This window comes from Aspergillus neoniger, assembly GCF_003184625.1.
Source record: "Aspergillus neoniger CBS 115656 unplaced genomic scaffold BO87scaffold_9, whole genome shotgun sequence".
Lineage (NCBI taxonomy): Eukaryota > Fungi > Ascomycota > Eurotiomycetes > Eurotiales > Aspergillaceae > Aspergillus > Aspergillus neoniger.
In genome coordinates, this window is record NW_020291137.1 from 894,472 (window position 1) to 915,901 (window position 21,430).

Here is a 21,430-nt window from a genome sequence, read left to right on the forward strand (position 1 = left end):
CCTTTCCGACCATCTTCTTTGTTTGACATGATCCACATGTAGTTGATATTCCAACCATTTGGTAGACTTTCTTTTTTAAGTTTCTTTTCTTTTCCTGAATTTAATAGATGTGGAATCTCGGATCGACCTGTAGGAGAAGACTCCACTAAATAATTCAGAAATGGAAGATTGAAGGAAGTGGCGGATGTGGTTGTAGTAGTGCGTGTGCGCAGGAGAGCGCAGGGGAAGGTGTAGACAGACAGTGTGTAGTAGTAGCAGTCGGACAGTCTACTACTAGTAGCAAATCAACCGTGAAGGGGAAGGAGGAAGTAGGAGGGAGGAGGGGGGGAACACACGGGGGGTGCCGGGGCTGGATTGGGACTTTTGGCAGCCGTTTCGCTTTCCCCCCCTTCCCAGTGTCTACGCAACCATCCGTCTGCATGGTGAGTCTAGTTCGAAAAATAAAAAATTATATTATAAAAATCTAAGGCAGAAGAAATTCATGACCATTGAAGTCAAGCAAGAATTAGAAGAATAAAAAATAATATTATTATTCAAAAGTAGAAAAAAAGAAATAAAGAAGGTTAGGAGTCTTTTTTTAAAAAATTAAGAAACCATAACTTAACTTTCTTCCCATTCCTACACAAAGAGACACCTGTCAAAGCATTCCTCCTTTTTCCAGTTTGTCTCTCTTTTCCCTTTCCCTCTTGGCCCCCTCACCTGTCTCTCTTCCGCTCTCTCTCTCTCGCTCTCGCTCTCGCTGGCTCTCCCTCCCTCCCTCCCTCCCTCCCTCCTCCACTAACCGACACTCCTTTTTTTCTTGTCAATGCGTAGATCAACCTTTCAGATCGTCTCCTCTCTTCAGCATCTGCCTTTCTGCAATTCGTCCTTCTATTCCCCTCTTTGCATCTGCACCGACGCTTGAGAGCCCCAGCCATCCTCCCCGTTCGCGTTCGCGACAGCGTCGCATTTCTAGACTTATGCGTTCTAGTTGCTAATACTACTACTACTACTACTACTGTCTTCACCACCCGCCCGTGATTCTGCAACACAACCCCCCCCCCCCCTAATTTCTGAAAATTCTCTCCCCCTCCCCCCTCACTGTTGATGTTCCTGGGAACTTCAGAACATCTAGGAATTGCATTTACTCCATGCTGTGACGACCACGACGAATTGTGACGATTGATGAGTACAACCCTGCGATCTCTCAGCGACGATTCGACGAGATGCCTTTTTCCTCCTCTTCCTCCTCTTCCCCGCCCGAAGCGTCCACTACCCCGCTCGCCGACTACTTCTGGATTGCTGGTGTCGATGGAACAGAGGTCTTGGAAACCTATCGCAAATTAGGGGATGAGTACCGTGCCAACAATGCCACCTCGCCGGGCCCCGCCGTCACAGATACCATCGAGGAAGATGCCGATGCCGAGGAGGATTCCCATCTGGACAGTCTCTCCCGTCCCATCTCCATGGCGGGAAACCGTACCTCCTTCCAGCGCTTCTCCATGCGCTCGGTCGATCCCGAACCCAACGAGAATGGCACCCACAGCAACCGCAGCAGCATGACAATCAAGGGTGCCCCTTCTCCCCGGGGCTCCTCCTTTCTCGAAGACTTCGACTTTGACAAAGCGCTGTTCAAGTTTGCGTCGGAGAGGGAGTCGTTTCTGTCGGATCTCAATGTCAGCGCGGGCGCAATCACCCCCTCGACTCGTCCCAGATCCAGATTACGCACCCAGAAGATCGTCTCCGAGGAGACCCCACAGCCTGCGGGCCTGCTCCGGTCTAGCATAGGTAGTGTGCGGCGACACATGGCATTCCGCGATATGAACAGTATGAAGAGGCAACCGTCGATTGCTCGTCAAGGTGAGTAGAGATCCTGGTGAGGTAAATGAAGGGGGAGGCCGACAATAGGGAGTATAGAATATAGATGGCTAACGGCGGACAATTACAGCCTCTATCCGTACCTCGCGACGTCTGAGTAACTACAACTCCGTGATACCTGTCCCGCAACCGCTCGAAATCTCCCCCACCATGCACCCCCTAAAGCGGAGGTTCGAGCCCGTCCTGCTCGACCGGTATCCGACAAAGGGCATGTCCGACGAACTGAAGCTGCGAGGAAATTTCCCGGACTATGTACCCATGTTTGCTTTTCCGAACGACATTAATATAGTCTCGTCGGACCAAAGGCCGCGATCCACCTGGCACGGCTTCGTCATGACTACTGATAACGGCTCACGCTTGCACGCCATCTGTCTCATCATCTGGATCCCACTCAACCAGCGAGCGGCCGAAGAACTCGAGAAGCGCTGCGAGGAGTGGCGGAAGGACAACATGACCGACGAAGAGAGGGAGTTGGCGGCAAGTCTGGGTGAGAGGCTGGCAAGTGAGCGAGCTAAACTTTCTAGGCTTCTCGCTCAGCTACCCACCGTTCCTTCAGGGTCAGAGTCGCGAGAACAGCTGGAAGATGAGATCAGTGCTGTTGAAGAGAAGATCACCTTGATGACTGATCTCTTGCGGCCAGTGCGTCACGGTGCAGCGTCGAAGATCGAGGGTTTGACAGATGGGGATACTGGATTCTGGATTCCCCGCGCCTACGGTATCCTGGGCCGAGAGGAAAATATGACCAGCTTCTGGAAGGAATGGCTGAAGGCTGTCGTTGTTCCAATGACGGACGGCAGCCTCCAGCGGATCCCCCCAAGCTCTCCACGCATGGGCATCTGGCAACCCCTGGAGCGATATGTGATGAACCTGTGTACTGAGGCATTCAGTCCCAATTCATCCAAGACGCAGGTGGAGCTTGCGGTGCGTGAGTTGCGTCTTTTTGCTCGCAAGGAGGCTGCCAATGAGCTGCCGGGCTCTCGAAACACCGACCTCTATGCGCTCTTCCGGGCCCTGTCGTTACAGAACATCATGATCTTGTTCGAGTACGCTCTCACGGAGTCGCGCATTATCCTCTTGTCATCCCACACATCGATGCTGTACCTGGCGACTAAGGCCATCGTTGACCTGTTGTTCCCACTGCAGTGGGCCGGTGTGCTTATTCCCATCCTGCCCGCACGACTCATCCAGGCTCTGGAAGCCCCTTGTCCCTACATTGTAGGTATTGAGCGTCGTTATGAGAAGGTCGAGCTGCCGTCAGATGACTTTGTGTTGGTCGACTTGGATGCCGACCTTATCGAAAGCACTGTTCAACCAACCCCTCTCCCTCGTCATCAGCGCAGAAAGCTACTTTCCTTGCTTCAGCTGGCTGCTCCTCATCACAGTCGGTGCGGAGTACCCACTGGGCCACCGGCATATGCCGTGGAAACGTACCCCTTCGATTCATTCATGTCGGAGAATTCCTCTATTTTCTCGTCCAAGGCTCAGTCTACCCAGTTGGCGAAGTACGTCAGTCTCAACTCGAGCGCTTTCGGAGCCACTTCTGTAACCCCAAGTACCCAGCCCCCACTCATCTTCAACGCCTACCTGCATGCTCGCTATGAGCAGGCTGCTTCAAGGGGGTATTCGTCCAAGGGCCTAGACCGACCGGGAACTGGCTCCACGCATAAGACCGGCTCCCCGCCGTCTCCCAGAGACATCTCGCCCACGTCCGGCCATTTCCCGTCGGTCTCCGGCTCCCGTGCTGATTCCGGTACGACATTGCAGGCATCGCTGCGCGAGAAACGTTCCGGCCACTTTGATGCAGCATCTCGGCGTAGCTCCTCATTCGGGATGGACATGCGTACCGGTATTCCACGCCGGCCCAGTGCTCCCTTCCTCGGCCACGCACCCAATCTGTCTGTAACTACGTTGAACAACGACTATAACCCGGGTTCCACCTACGCACCTTCGGTGTATGCACAGTCCACAGTCGCTGCGTCGACGATAGTGCCCCAGGCCTCCGCGCAGCCCATTCACAACGCAGAGGGTACCTGCTGGGTGGAGGGACATTGCTTGCAAGTACAGCCGTGGGACGACAAGGCCACCTGTGCAATTTGCGATGACCAGGCAGAAGAAAACATGTACAAGTGTACCGCCTGTAAGACAGTGGTGCACAACCGGTGCGCCCTCCAGATATGCCTTGTGTGTCCGGCCGCCTTCCACCCCGAGCAAGTTCGCGCTGCGTTTGTCCGATGCTTTGCCAGCCTGTTTTACACATACAAGAAGTTCCTTCAGCCCGCCACTGGTGACAAAAAGAAAGCTGGGTTGACATACAACTTCAACATGGAAGCCTTCATGAAGAGCTTGCCCGGGGAGCATGCGGAATATATTGCTGTCCTGCAACAGACACAAGGTAAGACACAGTGGCTTACGAGCTGATGGTCGCAATTGCTGACGTGTCACTAGGCTTTAACGAGTTCATCAGCGAACGGGAGAGAGCGAATCCCAAGTCGCGAGACCCTCGGATGACCCTATTTGATGAGATCATTCTGTCCAAGCGCAATCGGGGCCGATCCTCTATTTTCTCCGGTCGTAGTATGACCGATTTCCTATCTGACACGTCAAACCACCTCTGGAGAACCGCGAGCGCCACATCCTTTGGAGGGGGTAGTAGGAGCCAGAACACCATGTCCGGGGACTATAGCCGGCTAGTCTCACGAGGTTTGTGACCCGTCCTTTCCCTCTTGTGTCTCGAGCTAACCAAAGCATCAAATGACAGCACCGGCGAAGCTCGATAACAGTCTGATGAAGGAACCCCGCATGATCCATGGCGCGCCTCGGGTCTCGAAGACGGCAAATACTGCACGCAGAAAGCCGCTTCCCAAGCTCATGAATGGGCTTGCCATATCACCCCCTTAAGGAGGGAGCATCACATTGGTGGAGTGCACATTCCGAAAGATCACCATTGGATATGGCACGGCCCCGTGTGACACCAGACCGCCACGTATCTCATGTTGTATCTCTTGGTCCGGACCTATTGCTGCTGCATGCGAGTAGAGACATGTGGATACGTGCGGTGGGTTACTATCATCGAATATCACTTACGAGTGGCCCGCGACCGTGTTTGAAACACTCGTCGCACCGTGCCTCAGATCCCGTCGCAACATAACCCCTGGATTGCACCATCTGGTCTGCAAACCAGGTTTATTGCTTACTAAAAATCAGATGTCTGACTGAATGCCATGGATCGAAGGCCTCGGGTGATCTATAGCTTCACGTGAATGGGCCGCTCATGTTGAGGCATGATCGCCCGGGATCATTGAATACCATGACGACTTCAGTTTGCGACGAGCATAATAATGATTGTCTGGCTTGCCAGTCACACCTGGCTTTGCAGTCACGGAGTACATACATCATATGCATCCATGTACACATAACTACCACATACCTCCCCCATACATATGCTGCGCTGAACCCAATTGCCTGAACATGAACGAGCATCCACCGATGCTGGCACAGGTATGCATTTCTTACCTGGTGTCATTATTCGAACTTCTTTGTTGTCTTTTTCGAGAGCATTTTGGTTTCTGTTTCTTTCCAATACCCCCTTTTGATTGGCTGGTATTTCTTTTAATCTATTCGAGTGCCTTTCTGGACTATTGGTGGATTCAGCCGTCATGTTACATAAGGTTCCTTCTGCACCAATTGATCATTTGCCACCTGTGGTACACCGATATGCATTGCATTGATGAAGTACTTTGTAGGATATGGGCGTCGGCCCTGGCTGTAAGGCTGATTGTCCAGGCCAGCTGGCCGGAGCATCCGGGGACTAAGGTCAGCTATGATGCAGCAGGAAGATGCGATGCAGCAGGAAGGTGGAGATGGCGGCCAGTTTTTATGAACGATGCAACGTCAATTGGCCTACGGGGTACGACGCCGGGTTACTCCCCGGCCAGGGAACTGCGGCAGGTGGGCATGTCCGAACCAACAAGAAGAGGTGTAGATAACGCTATGGGAGGGGTTTTTTCCTCGTATCATGGGAGCTTGAGGGGTGATGGCTGGTGAGACAGATCATCCTGATAGACGCGACCGTGTCCAATAGATGGAGATGCTGGGATGCTTGGATGCTGCCTGGATCTGGGGTGAGGAAACCGATCGACAGCGTGGAGATATTGTTGGTTTGATGTAGATGGATGTGGATGGAGTTCTACTGAAGTTAATCTAGAATCTTGTCTACCAGACCCTACCTTAGGAAGTAGAAACAAGATGGAAGAGCACGTACAGTAGTATCTACTTACTCCGTAGTAATACATGGAGTAGGATTGATTGTTTGTCGGAAGAATACTAGCAAGTATCAGGTGAACTCTTTTGAGGCTGGGGAAAAGGGAGAGGACGAGTCCCACCCGTGATTGGCGGAGAAATGGCCTCCGCCCCCCCGGTAGGCGGAGTTGGGATTCCGGGGAAATTCCTCGATTCTTTTCTCCATCGCTAATGATCCATGCCATCTTGACTGCTAGTCTCCAGCTCCAATTCTCCAAGTCTCCTGCTCTCTACCCGCTCTCTTCCTCATCTCGATCTGCTCCCTTTATCGGCTGAATCCCTTCTCATCTCTTCCCGAGCAGATGTCGTTCCTTCTCTCCAGATCTTCTCTACATTGTCTCCTGCTTCCCCCCTCTTCCACACTGTCTTGAAACTTTGTTGATCGGCGTGAAGCCCCTAAATCATTCTGCTGCATTTTGACTCCGACTTTCCGGCTATTAAACGCTAAGCCCCGACGCTGTCTGTCTTTCCGCCGGCGCTCCGTTCTTAGTAGTACTTGACTCTCCCTCCTTGTCTTTCTTGGGCTTGGGGTTGTCTGTCGGTGTACTCGGCTCTGGTGCAGATATCACTTTCCCGAGTTTGGTTGGGGTCCATCAATGCCACATACAGTACATACATACTACATCTATAACCGGTCTTGACTTACTACTGCTGCTACTGCTGCTACTACTACTCCACTGTTATATACTACTACGTCCGCTGTTGATTTTGTTCCGTGATCTCTTCTCCGCGATCGACGGGAGAGTCAACGTGACGTATCTTTTTTCGACATTCAACGGTCGCATCCAAGTATGAGAAGGAGCAGTATACTGCATATGCAATGAGATGATGCAGACAGCCCTTCATCAGCCCATGGGGATGACACTCTTGGCTGATGCCGCTACTTCATCCCTCACGGCTCTCAAAGGCTCTACCACATCTTCTGCTTTTTCTTCGCTAACCGTGCCCCCGGAGCCTGCACGGACGGTTGTCACAGTCTACAGTCCGGGGCAGGAGGCCATCGTTCAAGTGGTTGCGGATATTCTCGGCAAGCCATGGACTACCGAAACCTCCCTATCCCCGTTTGGCCCAGGCAGCAACGCCGTCGTCGTAGGGTTTCTCGCCACGGAAGATTCGATTGCAAGCTTGCAAGTGGATGACCCGGCGTCCTGTATTCTGGTCAATACGCATTGTGTCGACGATGGATCGTTTCCGGATGACGCACTCACCGAGCGCTGCCATTATGAGTTCCTCTACTCTCTGCGCAGTCCCTTCTTTCGCCGCGACCTGACTCGCTTCTTGTCGCTGATCCTGGGTCAGACTCGGCCGCATGAGGACCTGAAAACCAAGAACCGGACCAACTTCATCTCCACGACATTCCCGGATGTGCATGCGGCCCTGCCAAACCTCGACATCCTCTCTGTGGGGTCGGATGCCGTCGAAATCCGCGTGGATCTGCTGGTTGATCCCGAACCACCCCAGGGGGCAGAAGTGTCGGTGCCGAGCCTTCGCTACGTAGGGCAGCAGCTGATGTTGCTTCGGCAGCATACGGAGCTGCCCATTATTTTCACCACCCGGTGCACCAAGGAGAATGGCAAATTCCCCATGGACGACCCGATGCTGTTCTACAAGTATCTGCGGCGGGCGATTCAGTGGGGAGTGGAGTACATTGATGTGGAGCTGTGGCTGCCCGAAGACATCCGGAGACGGCTGTCGGAGGTCAAAGGGAACAGCATCATCATGTCTGCGTTCCACGATTTCTCCGGAGCGTGGAAGTGGACGTCTCCAGAGGCACCCCGGATCTTTGCAGAGAGCGCCAAGTACGCGGACATTGTCAAGATGATTGCCATGGTGACTACGATCGAGGCCAACTACGAACTGGAGTACTTCCGGTCGACGATCAAGGGGACCTACGGGCCCTACCCACTTCTCTCGGCAGTCAACATGGGCCAACTAGGGCAGCTTTCGCGTGCGCTCAACACGGTGTTTTCGCCCATCACGCATCCGCTGCTGCCGATGATTGCCGCGCCCGGCCAGCTGACCGCCGCCGAGATCAACGAGGCCCTCCACATCATGGGACAGCTTCCAAAGCGGGATCTGTACGCGATTGGGTCCTTCCGATCCACGCCGCAGTCGATATTTATGGAGAAATGCTTCAATGAGCTCAGTCTACCGCACACACTGACTTCGATTGACCGGGGTCCCACGGGCTCGATTGAGCGGGTGATCACGCAGCCGAGCTTTGGGGGAGCGTCCGTTCACCCGCCGATCGCCAGTGGGACGAGCAGCATCCCGGCCATCAGCGAAGCAGCGCAGGCGATCGGACTGGTGGATACGATTGTGGCCATGCGGGGCTCTAGCCGGCTACAGCAGCCAGCATCGCCGCAACAGCAGTTGATGGGAGAGAATGCGACCTGGAAGGGAATCCGGGCGACGTTGACGCGGGACTATGTGCCGTCGGCGTACCGGGGACGAGCAGCCATCATCTTAGCGGGGAGCGAGAGCGAAGCGTCGGCGACGATCTTTGCGTTGCGCAGTCTGGGAGTGGGCGCGATCCACACGGTCGGGTTCCGGGCGCGCGGCCCGCTGGCGGAGGGACTGGAGCCGTTTACGTCGATCCAATCGGTGAAGATGGTGGAGCAGCCGTTCGTGATGGTGTCGGCGCTGCCACCAGAGAAGTCGCTGCTGGTGCAGCCGTTGCTGCGGCACTACCGGACGAGTGGACGCACATCGCCGCCGTCGACTCGGGGGAAAGTGTACCTGGACTTGACCAGGGGAGAGCGCACGGGAGATCCGGTGGGGGTAGCCGTGCGAGCCGGCTGGACGGCGTACGGGATTGAAGATGTCGATGCATGGACGACGGTGGAGACGCTGCGACTGCTGGTGGGACAGAATGTACCGTTTGATTTTGTACGTATGGCATCGGGACGGGTGTTTTGAATATTCTGATATAGAATTGGAGTAAATCGGTCTGATACTAAATGAATGAACTGTATCCACTCTGAGTAGGGGTATTTGGTGCTGCTACTGCTTTGTAATGGTGTGATGAATGCAGTGTGATCATCCTACAACAGATGATGGATATTAAAAGCAATCACGGCAAGTGAAATAAATTAAATACTAAGAGTGCCGGGCCGGGGCATATGCCGGCTGCAGAATAGCTTCTCTTACTAGACTGGAAAGGTCTGCAGGGTGATAGATTGCGATCGACAGTTTCTGACAAGATGTTCAGCAGTTCACCATATATTCTGGCACTATCCTGGATGGTGATGATGGCTTTTTGAGAAGTGCTGGATTTGCGGACGAGAATCCGTGCTGGAAGCGGGAAAATCCCGAGGAATATTTAACCGACAGAGAGTTGGGTGCTTCATGCATGAATTTAACATTTCACCAACCACTTAACATGATCAGTTAGTAGTAACTGATGCAAGAAAAGAGAAACTCCCCGCATTCGCAGTGTCTAACCAGATCCATCTTAGTCCACCGGCTTCTCCACGTTTGCTTTTGGTTTTAAATCCGGGGTCACTTCGCTTTTCTTCTTTTCCCTCACTTTCTCTCTCTCTCTCTCTCTCTCTCTCTCTCTCTCTCTCTTTCTCTTCTTCGGCTTCGGCTTCTTCTTCCTTGACTATTTCATCCTTTCCTCTCTTCCCCACAACCACTCCTCAACCACAACAGCTTCAACTCCCACGCCATCCTCTTCACCCTCTCCATCCATCCTATGCACAGGCAATGCCATGTCCCGCCCCCAGGTCAGCATCGACCGTCTCACTCCCCGTCGCGTCCATGCCGAACCCCGTGAATCCATGAACTGCAAGTCCTGCAGAAAGCGAAAGGTACTCAGATTATTATCTTTCGTGAGATCACCATCATCTTCTTGATCTGACAAAATTGCCAGATCAAATGTAATCGTCTACGTCCCAGCTGCGAGGCCTGCAAGGTCTTCCAATGTCCATGCATCTATGGTCTGATCCTCTGCCTGCCACGTTAATCCGAACTCTACTCATTCTGGTAGACGCCGTTCCTAAAAAGCGGGGACCCAAAACCGATGTCCTGGAGGCCTTGTTAAAACGTGTTGACGGGCTGGAAAAGCGCCTCCAGGAAGACTCGCCGATTTCCCCGACCTCGGCTACCTCTCCCATCAAATCCTTGGACCAGCAACTGCTGCCGTCCGCCTCGACGCCCTTCCACTTTCCCCCGGCGCCTCATGGCTTCCCCCCACCCCCGCAATCGCAGCCGCAGCAACACCGGCTGCCCGATGCCATGCTGGACAACTACTTTGCTCGGCTGCATGGGAAGCCGTATTGGATTCTGGATGAAACGGCCACACGTCAACGGCATCAGCATGGACAATTAACGGTGCATCTGTCTATGGCGATTTATGCCCTAACCCTAAGGTATTATTATTGTTCCTCGGTCGTGAGATCTGGCTGATGTTGTAGATATACTACGCCGAATCCTCCGCAAGGCAGCCTGGAGTATGCTCGGCAGGCAAGACGGCTGGTCGATATTGACAACCCGTCCATCGAAGGGACCCAGTCTCTGCTATTGCTCTGTCATACCTTTTTCGCCTACGGGTGTGGCAAAACAGCCTACATGGTATTAGGTATGTGCGATGCCAACTGACGCAGACGGGTACTGACTGCTCAGCCAATGCGGTGTCCATGACACTGGCGCTGGACTTGTATCGCGAAGCACCCGCAGCGCTGCCCGCGGCAGAACGTGAGATGCGACGGCGACTGTTCTGGACCGTCTACGCGATGGATCGCTTCCTCACCTGTGGCTCCAAGCGACCGTGTCTTATTGCCGACCATTCCATCGTCCTGCGTCTTCCGGGCAGCGGGTCTGAAACGGGCGAATGGTTTAACCCGGTTGGCCCTAATATTCATTACTCCCCGGACCGTCGCAAAGGCCCTGGTGGCCCGGCTCTTTTAGTCGACATTACGCGCATTTTGGGAGTCACGCATCGCTACCTCGCCGCGGGAGGCGTCAAAGGCGATTCGCATTTTCCCTGGCACGCCCTCTCCAATCTATCCAAGATCCGCCAGGAACTCGACCTCTGGGCGGCCGGCACACAAGATCTGTTCGCATCGATCGAAACGCTGTTCGGTCATCCGGAGAGCACGCTGCTGCTTTTGAGCAAGCTCATTTACCACCTCGTGCACTGTCTACTCTATCGGCCCTTCCTTCCCATCGACCTGGTCGAGCTGCGCGGTACCGGACAGCATCAGTCGTGGCAGATCGAGGCGACAACGCTCTGTTTCTCGCATGCCAATGCCATCGCCGAGCTGGTGGAGCTAGCCCGACATGCGCCACGCATCGAGTGGCCCGCCCTGGTGGCATACTGCGTGTGCACGGCTGGCACCGTACACGTACACGGAGTTCACTACCACGGGCGCGAGGGAGAAGTGTTTGCGTCGAGCGCAGACTTTCTCGCGCGCGAGATGCACCAGCTGTCGTGGCTACGGCAGTACTGGGCGGGGGTGCAGCACCAGCGGGAGATGCTGCAAAGTATTTCAGGATGCCATGCCGAGCTGGTGCGGACAATGGCAGCGCGACCGGTGCGATTTGCCCCGGTGTTCCATCTCGAGGACTTCCTGGACCGGTATCCGGGGCTAGCCGTGGATGGGGCGCATTTGCGATTAGTGGACGGGGACGAGTAAGCCACCACCTTTCATTTAATTTATAATGCTGACTTGTTTAGATCACCACTGGACCGACCCGATTTCAACAGACTTATGTACCCGCCTGCATCGACTCTACCTTCCCAAGGCCGAGGATCCATCAGCTTCCAACCATCGCCAACATGGCCACAACCCGAGCTCGCCCTGCCAGAGAGCAGTCTAGGCTTCTCACCAGGAGTGAGCAACTCCCCTGCACCATTCCTCTCCGACCCATTCACTGCACCGACGCCGCCCGCACAGCCCCAATACGCGACGTTTCCGTTTGAAGCCACGCCGGGCGGACCGGCACTGACGCCGGACGCCCCGTCACAGGGCAGCTCCAGCGCCACTGCAACAGGGGCAGCAGGAGCTGCAACAGGCACAGGCGAAGGCGAAAAAGACCCGTTTCTGAGTCTGCTGGAACAGCTAGCAGAGAACGAACATTCGCAAGGCGGACCCAGCGAGCTGGACTTTTTCCTCGGAGAGGGGCTAGACATGGTGATGCCTGAGGTGGAGGTGGAGAATCCGTAAGCCAGATACGAGCCTGGACATGAACCTTAGGGATAAGTAAATACGGAGCGAGGATACCCTGTACATTATAATCAGCCAGCATAGTACATACAAGTAGCTAGCATACTAGTATATAGTTAGGCCATAACGATCACATGACATGACATCATGACACCCCCCCCCCCCCCCCCGGGTCTAACTTTTGCTAAACAAGTTCACATGATACAACATCTCCAACTACTAAAAACAGACACATAATAATTCACCATGTCCTCCCCACTACCATAAAGTACATGGTAGAGAGAGAGAGAGAGAGAGGAAGAGGGAACGGGATGGACCATAAAATCGACACCCTCGCCACCCTCCACAACTGGACCCAAGGCACTCCATCCCTGTATCCTTTCACGGGCATTATCCAACTGTACCTGGCGGAGGAGATCTCGGTAGTGACGGCTGTAGGAGAGACCAGTGCGTTTATGGAGAAGAGGGGGGAGGGAATAGGTAATCCCTATCCTAGCCTATCCTATCATCCTTTTACCTTAAATATTATATACACACCATGATGATGCTAATAACAATCAGATGAATGCGTCCACGACCTATGGGCCAGTATTCTACACGCAGGGAGGTGTCTACCCTGCACAAACATCATGGTGTCATCAGCTACTACTGCTGATAGAAGTATCACGTCCAACGGTAATGGTCATGGTGGTAAGCCGGGAGAAAAGATGATAAAGAAAGAAACTATCGACACAGACATCTCCCATCACCAAACACCCACCCCTTCACAGAAGAAATTGATTGACTTGTTGCACGCGATCAAGAATATGCCGGATGTGCATGTGCATGTTCGTGCGAGGACACAGTCGAGGTATTCTTATTCTGCTGCTTCGCAGGTGGGTGGTGGGAGGGAGAGGGAGAGGTATAGTTCTTATGGTGGTGGTGGTGGTGGTGTCAATGGGGATATTACTGAGAAGAATGGGAATGGGAATGGGAATGAAGAGCATGGGGGAGGGGAAGATGAAGGAGAAAGTACAGAAGAAGAAGAACTGTACCACCCATCCCTAGGTGTATATCTCGATGGGACGGTGAGCGGGTCGCATTATATTCGCCATTTACATGATTCTGTGGCTACACCTGTTCCTCCGCCACCTCCTATACCATCAGAACCAGGAAAGAACACCAATACCAACACACCCCAACCTCAGAATCAAAATCAACCTCAAACTCAACCCCCAGAAAATTCAAGACCCAAACCCCCCAAACCCCCCTCCTCAGCATCCGAATCAACAATCCGACCCACAAAAACCAAAAGTCTAGTATGGGCCTACCTACCACATTTCCGAGACGTGGTAGGATCAATATTTCATGATTTTGGAGATGTGCTTGGGATGCATCTGCACCCTTTTCCACATACACATACACATAAAGAACACCAAAAATGGCACCCCAAAGATCAAGTCATCCTCCACCAAGCATGGCTCAACTTCATCACCTTCCTCGCATTCCTCGCTAGAGAAGGGGTGTTACATTCCCCCAGTGATTCGGATAATTATGAGTATGGGTTTGATGAATATGATTGGGGATATGACCATAACAATAATCTTAATGGGAATGGGTATGGGGAGGAGGATGAAAGCGACGGAGTCGGATCATGGATCGATGATCTTGCGATTTCGTGTCTTCGGAAACTTGAGAACCTTCCACATCAACCTCAGAATCATCACCATGATAAGAATGATAAGAATAATCATCTGCAAAACAACACCCAAATCCTCACAGCAACGACCTTCGCCCTTCTCTACGGTGAACATCTCTGGCGGAGACGTGGGATTCGCACTCCTTCCCATCCCTATCCTCCTTCCCCCCCCTACAAAGAAAAGCCTAAAGAAGAGAAGGATACGGAGAAAGAGAAGGAGAAAGACAAAGAAAAGGATGATTACATAGTAGCAGGTCTCACCCTCGATGAATTCGAATCGGGTTCTGTATCTGCTTCTACGTCTACCTCTGCGGCTAATTCTCCGCCTTTGGCTGTATCACCACCACCAAATGATGGAGATGAAGGTGGTGGGGATATGGGAAGATTCATTACCAGGAAGACCTGGGAAGAATGGATTCGGAGGTTTAATGAACTTGCTGGGGATGTTGGCCCCGGGATCGGGATCGGAATGGGGTTGTGGGATGGGACGAGGGAGGGGGCGTGGTTAGCCGGGGAGGTATTGAGGAGGGTTATTTCTATTTCATAGTAGTAATATTAGTACTAGTACTACTGGTAGTGGTGGTGATGGTGATGGGTAGTTGGTTGAGGGCATGTATATAGTCAAGTTGAGGAGTGTATATAACCATGTAGTGATGTCACTGCAGTAATATAGATCAGATCTATTAACACTGTAATGTAGTATGAACATGTGTGTATGTATGTATTCAATGCTGTACTGTGTATGCTCTAGCATCAAGTCGAGGTTATGAAAACTTCACTCCCTTGCTCGGATCCCACTGTCCCCCAAATCGTATCCCCATCTCCGGTGACCAGATCCCCGGCGTCATCGGTGGCCGCGCATTCGCCCGCGTAGGCTGTGGTGCCGTCATGGGCTCGGGTCTGGGTGCTGCTTGAGGAGCAGTGTACGATGGTTGCTGAACCTGCGCCGGAGGAGCATTATAGGATGGCTGCTGAACCTGTGCCGGAGCATTATATGAAGGCTGCTGAATCTGCGCCGGAGCGTTATAAGATGGCTGCGGCTGAGGCTGCGGTTGCGGCTGCAGTTGTGGCTGGCGCGAGATATTCAGCGACGCCATGGCGGCAGCACTCGAAATGTCCCTATCCCAGTTAGCTAGTTTCTAAAGTCAATTGGTATAAGCTTACCCCTCTAGCTGGCTGGCTTCCATCCGTCGCTTATGTACAAACGCCTTGCTGTCGTCGCGGAACCGTCCTACGATCTTCGCCAGATCGTTGTAGAACTTCCGTCCCACTTCGATGTTCGACAGGATCTCCTTGTACTTCAAATATCCGTTCTCTAGCTCCTGCAACGCCCGCTCGCGCTCCTTGGTCGATGCGTCGCCGGTATGTGCCCGTGTAAACGCCCGGTTGGCTTCCTGCACCCGTGCTGCGATCTCGTCTTGGTCTTGCTGTTCCCGTGTGACCATGTCTAGGTCTGTGTCATACAGATGCAGCTGCTCCTCGAAGAGATCCTCAAACTGGCTGGCCTGGATCGCCTGCATAGGAAACTCGCGCTCAAGCCGTGCCGTCTCCTTGATCAGTGCTTGGCCTACTTCTGTTAGCTCGTCCTACTACAATTGCAGGCCACTTACTGATGTCGTCCGCCCGCGCCTTGTCCTTCAGTGCCTGCGCTTGCCGCTTTCGCCGGCTCTCCAGACGGCTCACTTCGCTCATACATCCCCGCAGTCGGCTCACCTCGCGCTCGACCTCTGGCGGCAGAGCAGCCCACCGGCTGCTAGGGACGTACATCTCCAGATCACGGTTCGTGCCAGTCAACACCCGGAACACTGCCGCGGAGTCTTTCAGCTTCTGCTCAACCAGGTTGTCACTGCTCTGGGCCGACGTAAAGTATCCCTCGATTTCGCGCGACGTCGTGTACAACTTTGGCGCAGCCTCCTCTGACGAAGCTCGAGACCAGCGATCGGTGCCGAATTTCCGGCGCGACGCATCATCTTCCGCTTTTTCAGCCGCCAGAAGCTCTACGCCCTCGTTGTACACAGCCCTGTCGTTGGCCTTGACCGTTGCCGTGTCCTCAAGCGACTTGCGCAGCCGGTTCAGTCCGTCCTGTTGGCGCATCTCTTCTGCATGCGATACTAGTGCCGGGGGAAGTCCAAGCGGCTTCTCCAAAGCCTGCAGCGAGCCTGGAAGGTTCAAAGAAGACAACAGACTAACCGGTTAGCCTTGCATAGTAATAGAGTAGGGCAACTTACTCTCTGAGCTTATCCGTCATATTCTCCAACTCCCCAATGATGTTCTCATTGATCAGTCGATCCCGACGATCCGAGTAGATGCTAGCCGCAATGTGCACTGCATACGGCACCAGCTTAGAGAACAGCGGCTGCCCCAGAGGCCCGTTCTCACCCAACATAGAAATAGCATCAGTCACCTGGGATGGCGCCTTCGCAGCAACCATGGACGCCCGGTCAATCAGCTTCAGCTCCGACTTGGGTGGCACCGGATTAAGGTAAATGATATCATTATCCTTCTCAGCACGCTTCAAATCCTCGGTCACCCTGGTCTTCAATCCCTGGAGATCACCCAGCACAGTCCGGTTAATCCAGCGCGATTCCTTCAACGCCTCATTGACACACGCCTCGCTGTCCCTCAGACGAGCAACCTCCTCACCGTACTTGCGCTTCTCCAAGCAATCCAAAGACTGCCGGTACTGCGCAGCAGCAGCAAAATGATGATGCTTAGCCGTCATATGGTGAATCCACTCAGGACTGATAGCATTCGACTTGACCGCATGATCTCCCGCCTCTGCATAAAAGTCCGAGACCTTAGCCGCCAGCCGAGCAATCGACGCATCCTTCAGCCCGTCCTTGACAGCCTTCTGCCAGAAACATTCCTGAGCCTGCGCCAAAAGCAGCTGCTCCAAGCTCTGCAGTGTCATATCATCCATATCCTCGGGAGGCGACGTCCGCAGATCGGGAAGGATATCCGACCGCAAGTGAGTCAGGACCCCAGCCGCCTGGCAGAAGTAATTGCACGCCTGCTTGAGACCATCCGATGTCGTGCGGTTCACGGAAAATGCCAGCTGCGAGTACAGCGCAGCCAGGTTGAAGATAACGTTCGCAAGCTCGAAGCGGATATTATTCTGCGAAACTGAGACCGGTCAGCCACCATCACCACCCCAATCCCTCATAGATATCACCTACTCGGTCTAGAAGTATTGAATCCAAACGCAGGATACCACGGAAATTCCACCCCAACCTGCACATGTTAACTTTATCCCTCTGCATCATCGATCTACTCACATCCACCGGAAATTTCCCACCCAGCCATTTCAGCTGCGCCGCATAGGTGACCAGTCGACTGACCCCGCTGACATGAGGCTCCTGGACATTGATCGCTTCGTTTCGCAGTCGCTCGATGATCAATAGATCCTCGGCGAACATGTCCGGGCGTTGGTCATATTTGGAGGAGATGTATTGCGTGATGGCATTCGACAGCGTGACGGAGTGCGACCGCCGAAACGGGACCTGAAGGATATTACTGGAGAGAGTTAGCAGTATTCATCATGTATTCTGTAGCAGCAGCACGTACGACGCCATCGTGTCAGTCGAGAGAGCATAGACATGCAGCCAGATCTCCGGAAGTTTTGTTGACGGAAAAGCCCAACCCCACCCGGGCAACGCATGACGTTGTGGGTGCCTGAGGCAGAAGTACGTTACATCCCACTTAAGGCAGTGTCACAATACACCATGTACTTACACCTGCTGCAGCAATGTACATCATCAATTTGTATTTTCGGCTAGTATGTACTATTTACTTCCAGTTGAGCAATATCCTTCCTATCCACCAATGCCCAACCATGTCCTGTTCAATGAGCCAGCTCATATGCTATGCTGTGATGTATTCAATCAACCAGCCACCAATACTTCTGTAGACGTTTCAACCTTCCGGATAGTCAACACTTCTTGGATGTATTCAATCAGCCAGCTCATAAATACTTCCTAGATGTATTCAACCTTCCAGATAGTCAATACCTCAGTAGATGTATCCAGCATTCAGCTCGGTTTTGCTGTTGAGGAACTTAATCATTCAGCTCATCAATCCTGCTCCTGATTTAATCATCGAGATTATCAATTCTTCTGTTCATGTATTCGTAGATGCTCAGGAGAATCATGTTGTTGATGGCGGTACGAATCAAGATGATCGACAAACCCTTGTAGATACTAGACTTCGCCATAGCCGAGGCCGCCTCTCCGACTTCCTTGGACTTGCCAAGCAGCACACTCTGAGCGCGAGTCTTGCGGGTGTCAAGCGGGTAGGTCTATTTCGTTAGCTTTTTCACCCCCAGTCTGTAGAAGGTACACTTACACAAAACCAGGGCATGGTGCTGCAGATTGCACCAGCAATCGCGGGCGCTCCTGTTCCCTTGCCCATTTCTCTTTCCGCAATCTGCTTGACAGTCTCATACACGCCAAAGTACAGGCCGGTACCGACGGTGTCGCGCAGGGCATGAAGATGGAATCCGGTGTACAGTCCGCGGAGCCCATATCTCTTGTAGATCTGTCGGAACGCTTCGGTAGTGCTAAGACGTGGCATGTTACGCAGTGAAGGGTCATTGGGCGCATTGTTAGAGGCCTGGGAACGATGGGACATCAAGACCGAGGTCTGGACTACGTTCTTCGCAAGCTCAAAGGGACCTGTTCTCGTTAGTAGACTTCTGAGTAGGGTATCAACCGCGTCTTACAAGCAACCGGCGAACTGACGAGTCCTGCAAAGAGACCAGCAGCGGTAAAGGTGACCACAGTAGAAACAGTGGGGCTGCTGCCTTCCTGGTCATAGATTTCTAAAGGCGACTCCCCGGTCATTCTCTGGATAAAGTCGGAGACCCTATTCTTGGCAAAGGCGTAGGTGGTAAAGTTCATCACTCTGACCGCCGTAACGCTTGCAAGAGGTGGCAGAGCGCCTGATTTCAACATTGCATTAACATCCGCTGTAAGAATGCTGGGTGAGGTCAACCTACCAGCCACGTAACCACGCGGGCCTTCAGTACGCCACAAATAGCGGATACACTGAGCTACATTTTGAAAGTTGTGTCTGTCAAGGTCAGTACATTTGAAGCAGTAGCAAGCAAATACCCTACTTACGTCTGCATACGGGTTTTGACGTTTTCCAGGGGAGTCTGCAAGCAGCTAGTCAGTTCCTCTTGCTCGACCTCTTGACGCGTAGCGCGTATCACTCACCACTGCGAGCGTAGCGAAGACAGTGGATGACGCCGAGGCTACCTGAGTCTTGTAGCTCTTAAGCAGCTTGTTGCGTGTCGCTTCATCCATCGCCAAAGTGGTTTGCGTCGACCGGGTTAAGGGAGAAGGTTGAGGGGGGGAAGGTGAGAAGGGTGCATGTTCAGAGTGTTTGTCAAGAGTCATTCCTGGAGGTATCCCATCTGTGGCAGATGAAGTGCTCCGTGTTGATCGCTTAGTCGTCGTCGCCGGCGGAGACCGTGAGGGTCAGTGAAGGAGATCGTGAGATGCAGGCTGGGGAACCCTATGGAACGCAAAGCGGTCTCTCAACGTGCGAGCAGACCGTTCAGCGTCCCACAATTGTCCATGAAGCAGGCCTCAGCAAGCCTGGTGATAGCACAGCTGTCCACAACAAGGGAACGTGAACGTTGGCGTATATATGAAATGATCGTGCAAGTTCGTGCAACCGAGGCAGTGACAGCACTCAGCTTCACAAGCAATAGTCAAGCTCAGACGCACTCAACCTGGCCGTGATGGTATGAACAAAAGCTTTGTTCCAGTGCAAGAATGTGCAGACAATCCCTCTTCCACACCCAGGAACTATATCGAGACAAACGACGTCGTCTGAGCTATCTGGACAGGACGCACAGGTCATTAGCCATTTGGTTCTTTCCATCCGCACCAACCCCGCCATCATAGTGGGACCACATTATTCTTTATCCCAGTTACCTCCGTCCGAGCAACATCATAGACCTGGGCTGGATAACTTACCTCCAGAAGACGAACTCGACTGTCGGGAGTGGAAGAAGGGTCAATGAGGCGGGGACAATGGGCCGTGCGGGCGAGAAATCCAGAGTCGAAATGCAAGAAAAGAGGGAGGAGGGAGCGGCGGAGATCATCACGATGGACTACCGAGTTGGTTTTAGGTCCTTATTGGGGAGAAAGTTAAGTTGACTAGTTAAGTTAGTGACCTTTCCAGCTTGTCTGCGGTTTTTCTGACTAAGGCAGGGAATCTTCCCCAAGAATCAGGCCAAACAACAACGAGGCATGTGGCCGGTGCTTCTGGATGCGGTTTAGTGGCAGCCGGGCTGTGACGTCGTCGTGAAAGCATCCAGTGCGACAAACCGAGTATTTTGATACGTTTAGTACGACTTGGACCACCAGAGAGGTCTTGACGGATGTCTCTGCCTGAGGGCAAGCGCGCCTATTACTCGCAACCGATCAAACTGTTCTCCTCTACGAGACATGGTACAGTGTACATTCCAAACCCATTTTGCGCAACCTCAGCTCTGACAAGTGACAAGTGCTCCGGGATGTGTGACTTTTTCCGTATTGGTTCTTTTGTTGCCGAGAATCCACCCTCGAACCTCGAACTGGGGAGCTAAACCCAAAGAGGGAGGCGTGGCAAGGGAGCTTGCGTTCGGACTAAGCCAGTCCGGCGGTTGGAGGTACCCGCTCTGCCTGCCTGACGAGCCACTCACTAGGCGGATGCTCACGGATTGACACTCTCCCTCATGGCCACGCTTGCTGCATAATCCGCAGTCATTGGCTCCTCCCCGGCGGATGGGCAGATGGACGAAGGAGGGCGGGATGCGTCTGGAACTGGATATGGCTGTGGAAGCCAGGTACATCTCTCTGCTTGCCTCCAATCATGGCATTCCGCAGCTCTCCTCTACAGCATTGAGTGTCGGTCCACCTAGACCGGTGCATGCATGTCTTGGTTGACACTAATAGAAGTACTTGGTAACATCAATGCTACGAGTGGTCAGAGTCTTCTGACGGTCCTGACTGGTATACTACTAGTACTGCGCAGTTACAAATAGCAAGCGATTTCACATGCAAAGCGGGCGGGATAAGTCATTTCCCAATGATGGACGTATCCCTTCCTACTTCCTGTGCGTGGCATCTCCTGTTGCTCTTGACCCAATTCTGTAAATACTTTAAGGCAGGAAATCAAGCTCCAACAACATGTGGCCAGAAGAACAGTGGCATACCGCGGTACGAGCGAATTAACGTTCCCAGTCATCTCTGGACAAGTTAAGGGCGACGGTGGACAACCATGGTCTCTCGTGCCAGTGCCACCCATCCTGAGAATGGTGTCGTAATATGGCCAAGTTCGATTGTTCTCGAGCGATTTATTGTGCCAGCACTATTGGCTTAGCGGAAATAAACCTCGTCCTGCTGATGTGTTCCAGCGTTGAGTGGACTAACCATGG

At 53.1% G+C, this 21,430-nt stretch overlaps 5 protein-coding genes across 5 annotated transcripts; 3 read left to right on the forward strand and 2 right to left on the reverse strand.

Moving 5' to 3' along the window:
* The first annotated feature begins 1,061 nt into the window (after nt 1–1,061).
* BO87DRAFT_241593 (dDENN domain protein) lies at nt 1,062–5,004 on the forward strand. The gene is made up of 4 exons (XM_025618840.1): nt 1,062–1,839; nt 1,928–4,249; nt 4,303–4,557; nt 4,616–5,004. Exons 1-4 carry the CDS (start codon nt 1,206–1,208, stop codon nt 4,753–4,755), a joined length of 3,351 nt encoding a protein of 1,116 aa, XP_025482014.1. The 5' UTR covers nt 1,062–1,205; the 3' UTR covers nt 4,756–5,004.
* A 1,977-nt stretch (nt 5,005–6,981) lies between these two features.
* BO87DRAFT_384971 (type I 3-dehydroquinate dehydratase) lies at nt 6,982–9,223 on the forward strand (the record flags this gene model as incomplete). Its single annotated transcript, XM_025624704.1, has 2 exons — nt 6,982–9,045; nt 9,191–9,223. The coding sequence occupies 2 exons, from the start codon at nt 6,982–6,984 to the stop codon at nt 9,221–9,223; spliced, it is 2,097 nt and encodes a 698-aa protein (XP_025482015.1).
* A 499-nt stretch (nt 9,224–9,722) lies between these two features.
* Nucleotides 9,723–14,603, forward strand: BO87DRAFT_414469 (transcription factor domain-containing protein; the record flags this gene model as incomplete). Its single annotated transcript, XM_025626635.1, has 9 exons — nt 9,723–9,968; nt 10,031–10,097; nt 10,148–10,529; nt 10,575–10,738; nt 10,783–11,791; nt 11,837–12,322; nt 12,556–12,773; nt 12,888–14,508; nt 14,582–14,603. The coding sequence occupies exons 1-9, from the start codon at nt 9,870–9,872 to the stop codon at nt 14,601–14,603; spliced, it is 4,068 nt and encodes a 1,355-aa protein (XP_025482016.1). The 5' UTR covers nt 9,723–9,869.
* A 60-nt stretch (nt 14,604–14,663) lies between these two features.
* BO87DRAFT_330837 (putative pH signal transduction protein PalA) lies at nt 14,664–17,610 on the reverse strand. The gene is made up of 7 exons (XM_025620315.1): nt 17,569–17,610; nt 17,280–17,517; nt 17,181–17,235; nt 16,233–17,127; nt 15,615–16,189; nt 15,169–15,571; nt 14,664–15,123 (listed from the first exon to the last, which is right to left on the reverse strand). Exons 1-7 carry the CDS (start codon nt 17,574–17,576, stop codon nt 14,769–14,771), a joined length of 2,529 nt encoding a protein of 842 aa, XP_025482017.1. The 5' UTR covers nt 17,577–17,610; the 3' UTR covers nt 14,664–14,768.
* Nucleotides 17,611–18,091: 481 nt separating this feature from the next.
* Nucleotides 18,092–19,307, reverse strand: BO87DRAFT_304307 (putative mitochondrial carrier protein; the record flags this gene model as incomplete). Its single annotated transcript, XM_025619275.1, has 5 exons — nt 18,092–18,298; nt 18,346–18,674; nt 18,722–19,071; nt 19,122–19,156; nt 19,218–19,307. The coding sequence occupies 5 exons, from the start codon at nt 19,305–19,307 to the stop codon at nt 18,092–18,094; spliced, it is 1,011 nt and encodes a 336-aa protein (XP_025482018.1).
* Between the last annotated feature and the right edge of the window lie 2,123 nt (nt 19,308–21,430).

Excerpts from the sequence above, each read along its gene's own strand:
- BO87DRAFT_241593 (XM_025618840.1), top strand. The coding sequence starts at position 1,206 with ATGCCTTTTTCCTCCTCTTCCTCCTCTTCCCCGCCCGAAGCGTCCACT. Across the intron at positions 4,250-4,302 it reads TGTCCTGCAACAGACACAAG|GCTTTAACGAGTTCATCAGC; the intron begins GTAAGACACAGT and ends ACGTGTCACTAG. Across the intron at positions 4,558-4,615 it reads TAGCCGGCTAGTCTCACGAG|CACCGGCGAAGCTCGATAAC; the intron begins GTTTGTGACCCG and ends ATCAAATGACAG.
- BO87DRAFT_330837 (XM_025620315.1), bottom strand. Across the intron at positions 17,128-17,180 it reads ATTCAATACTTCTAGACCGA|TTTCGCAGAATAATATCCGC; the intron begins GTAGGTGATATC and ends GACCGGTCTCAG. Across the intron at positions 15,572-15,614 it reads GGCGCGGGCGGACGACATCA|GCCAAGCACTGATCAAGGAG; the intron begins GTAAGTGGCCTG and ends TAACAGAAGTAG.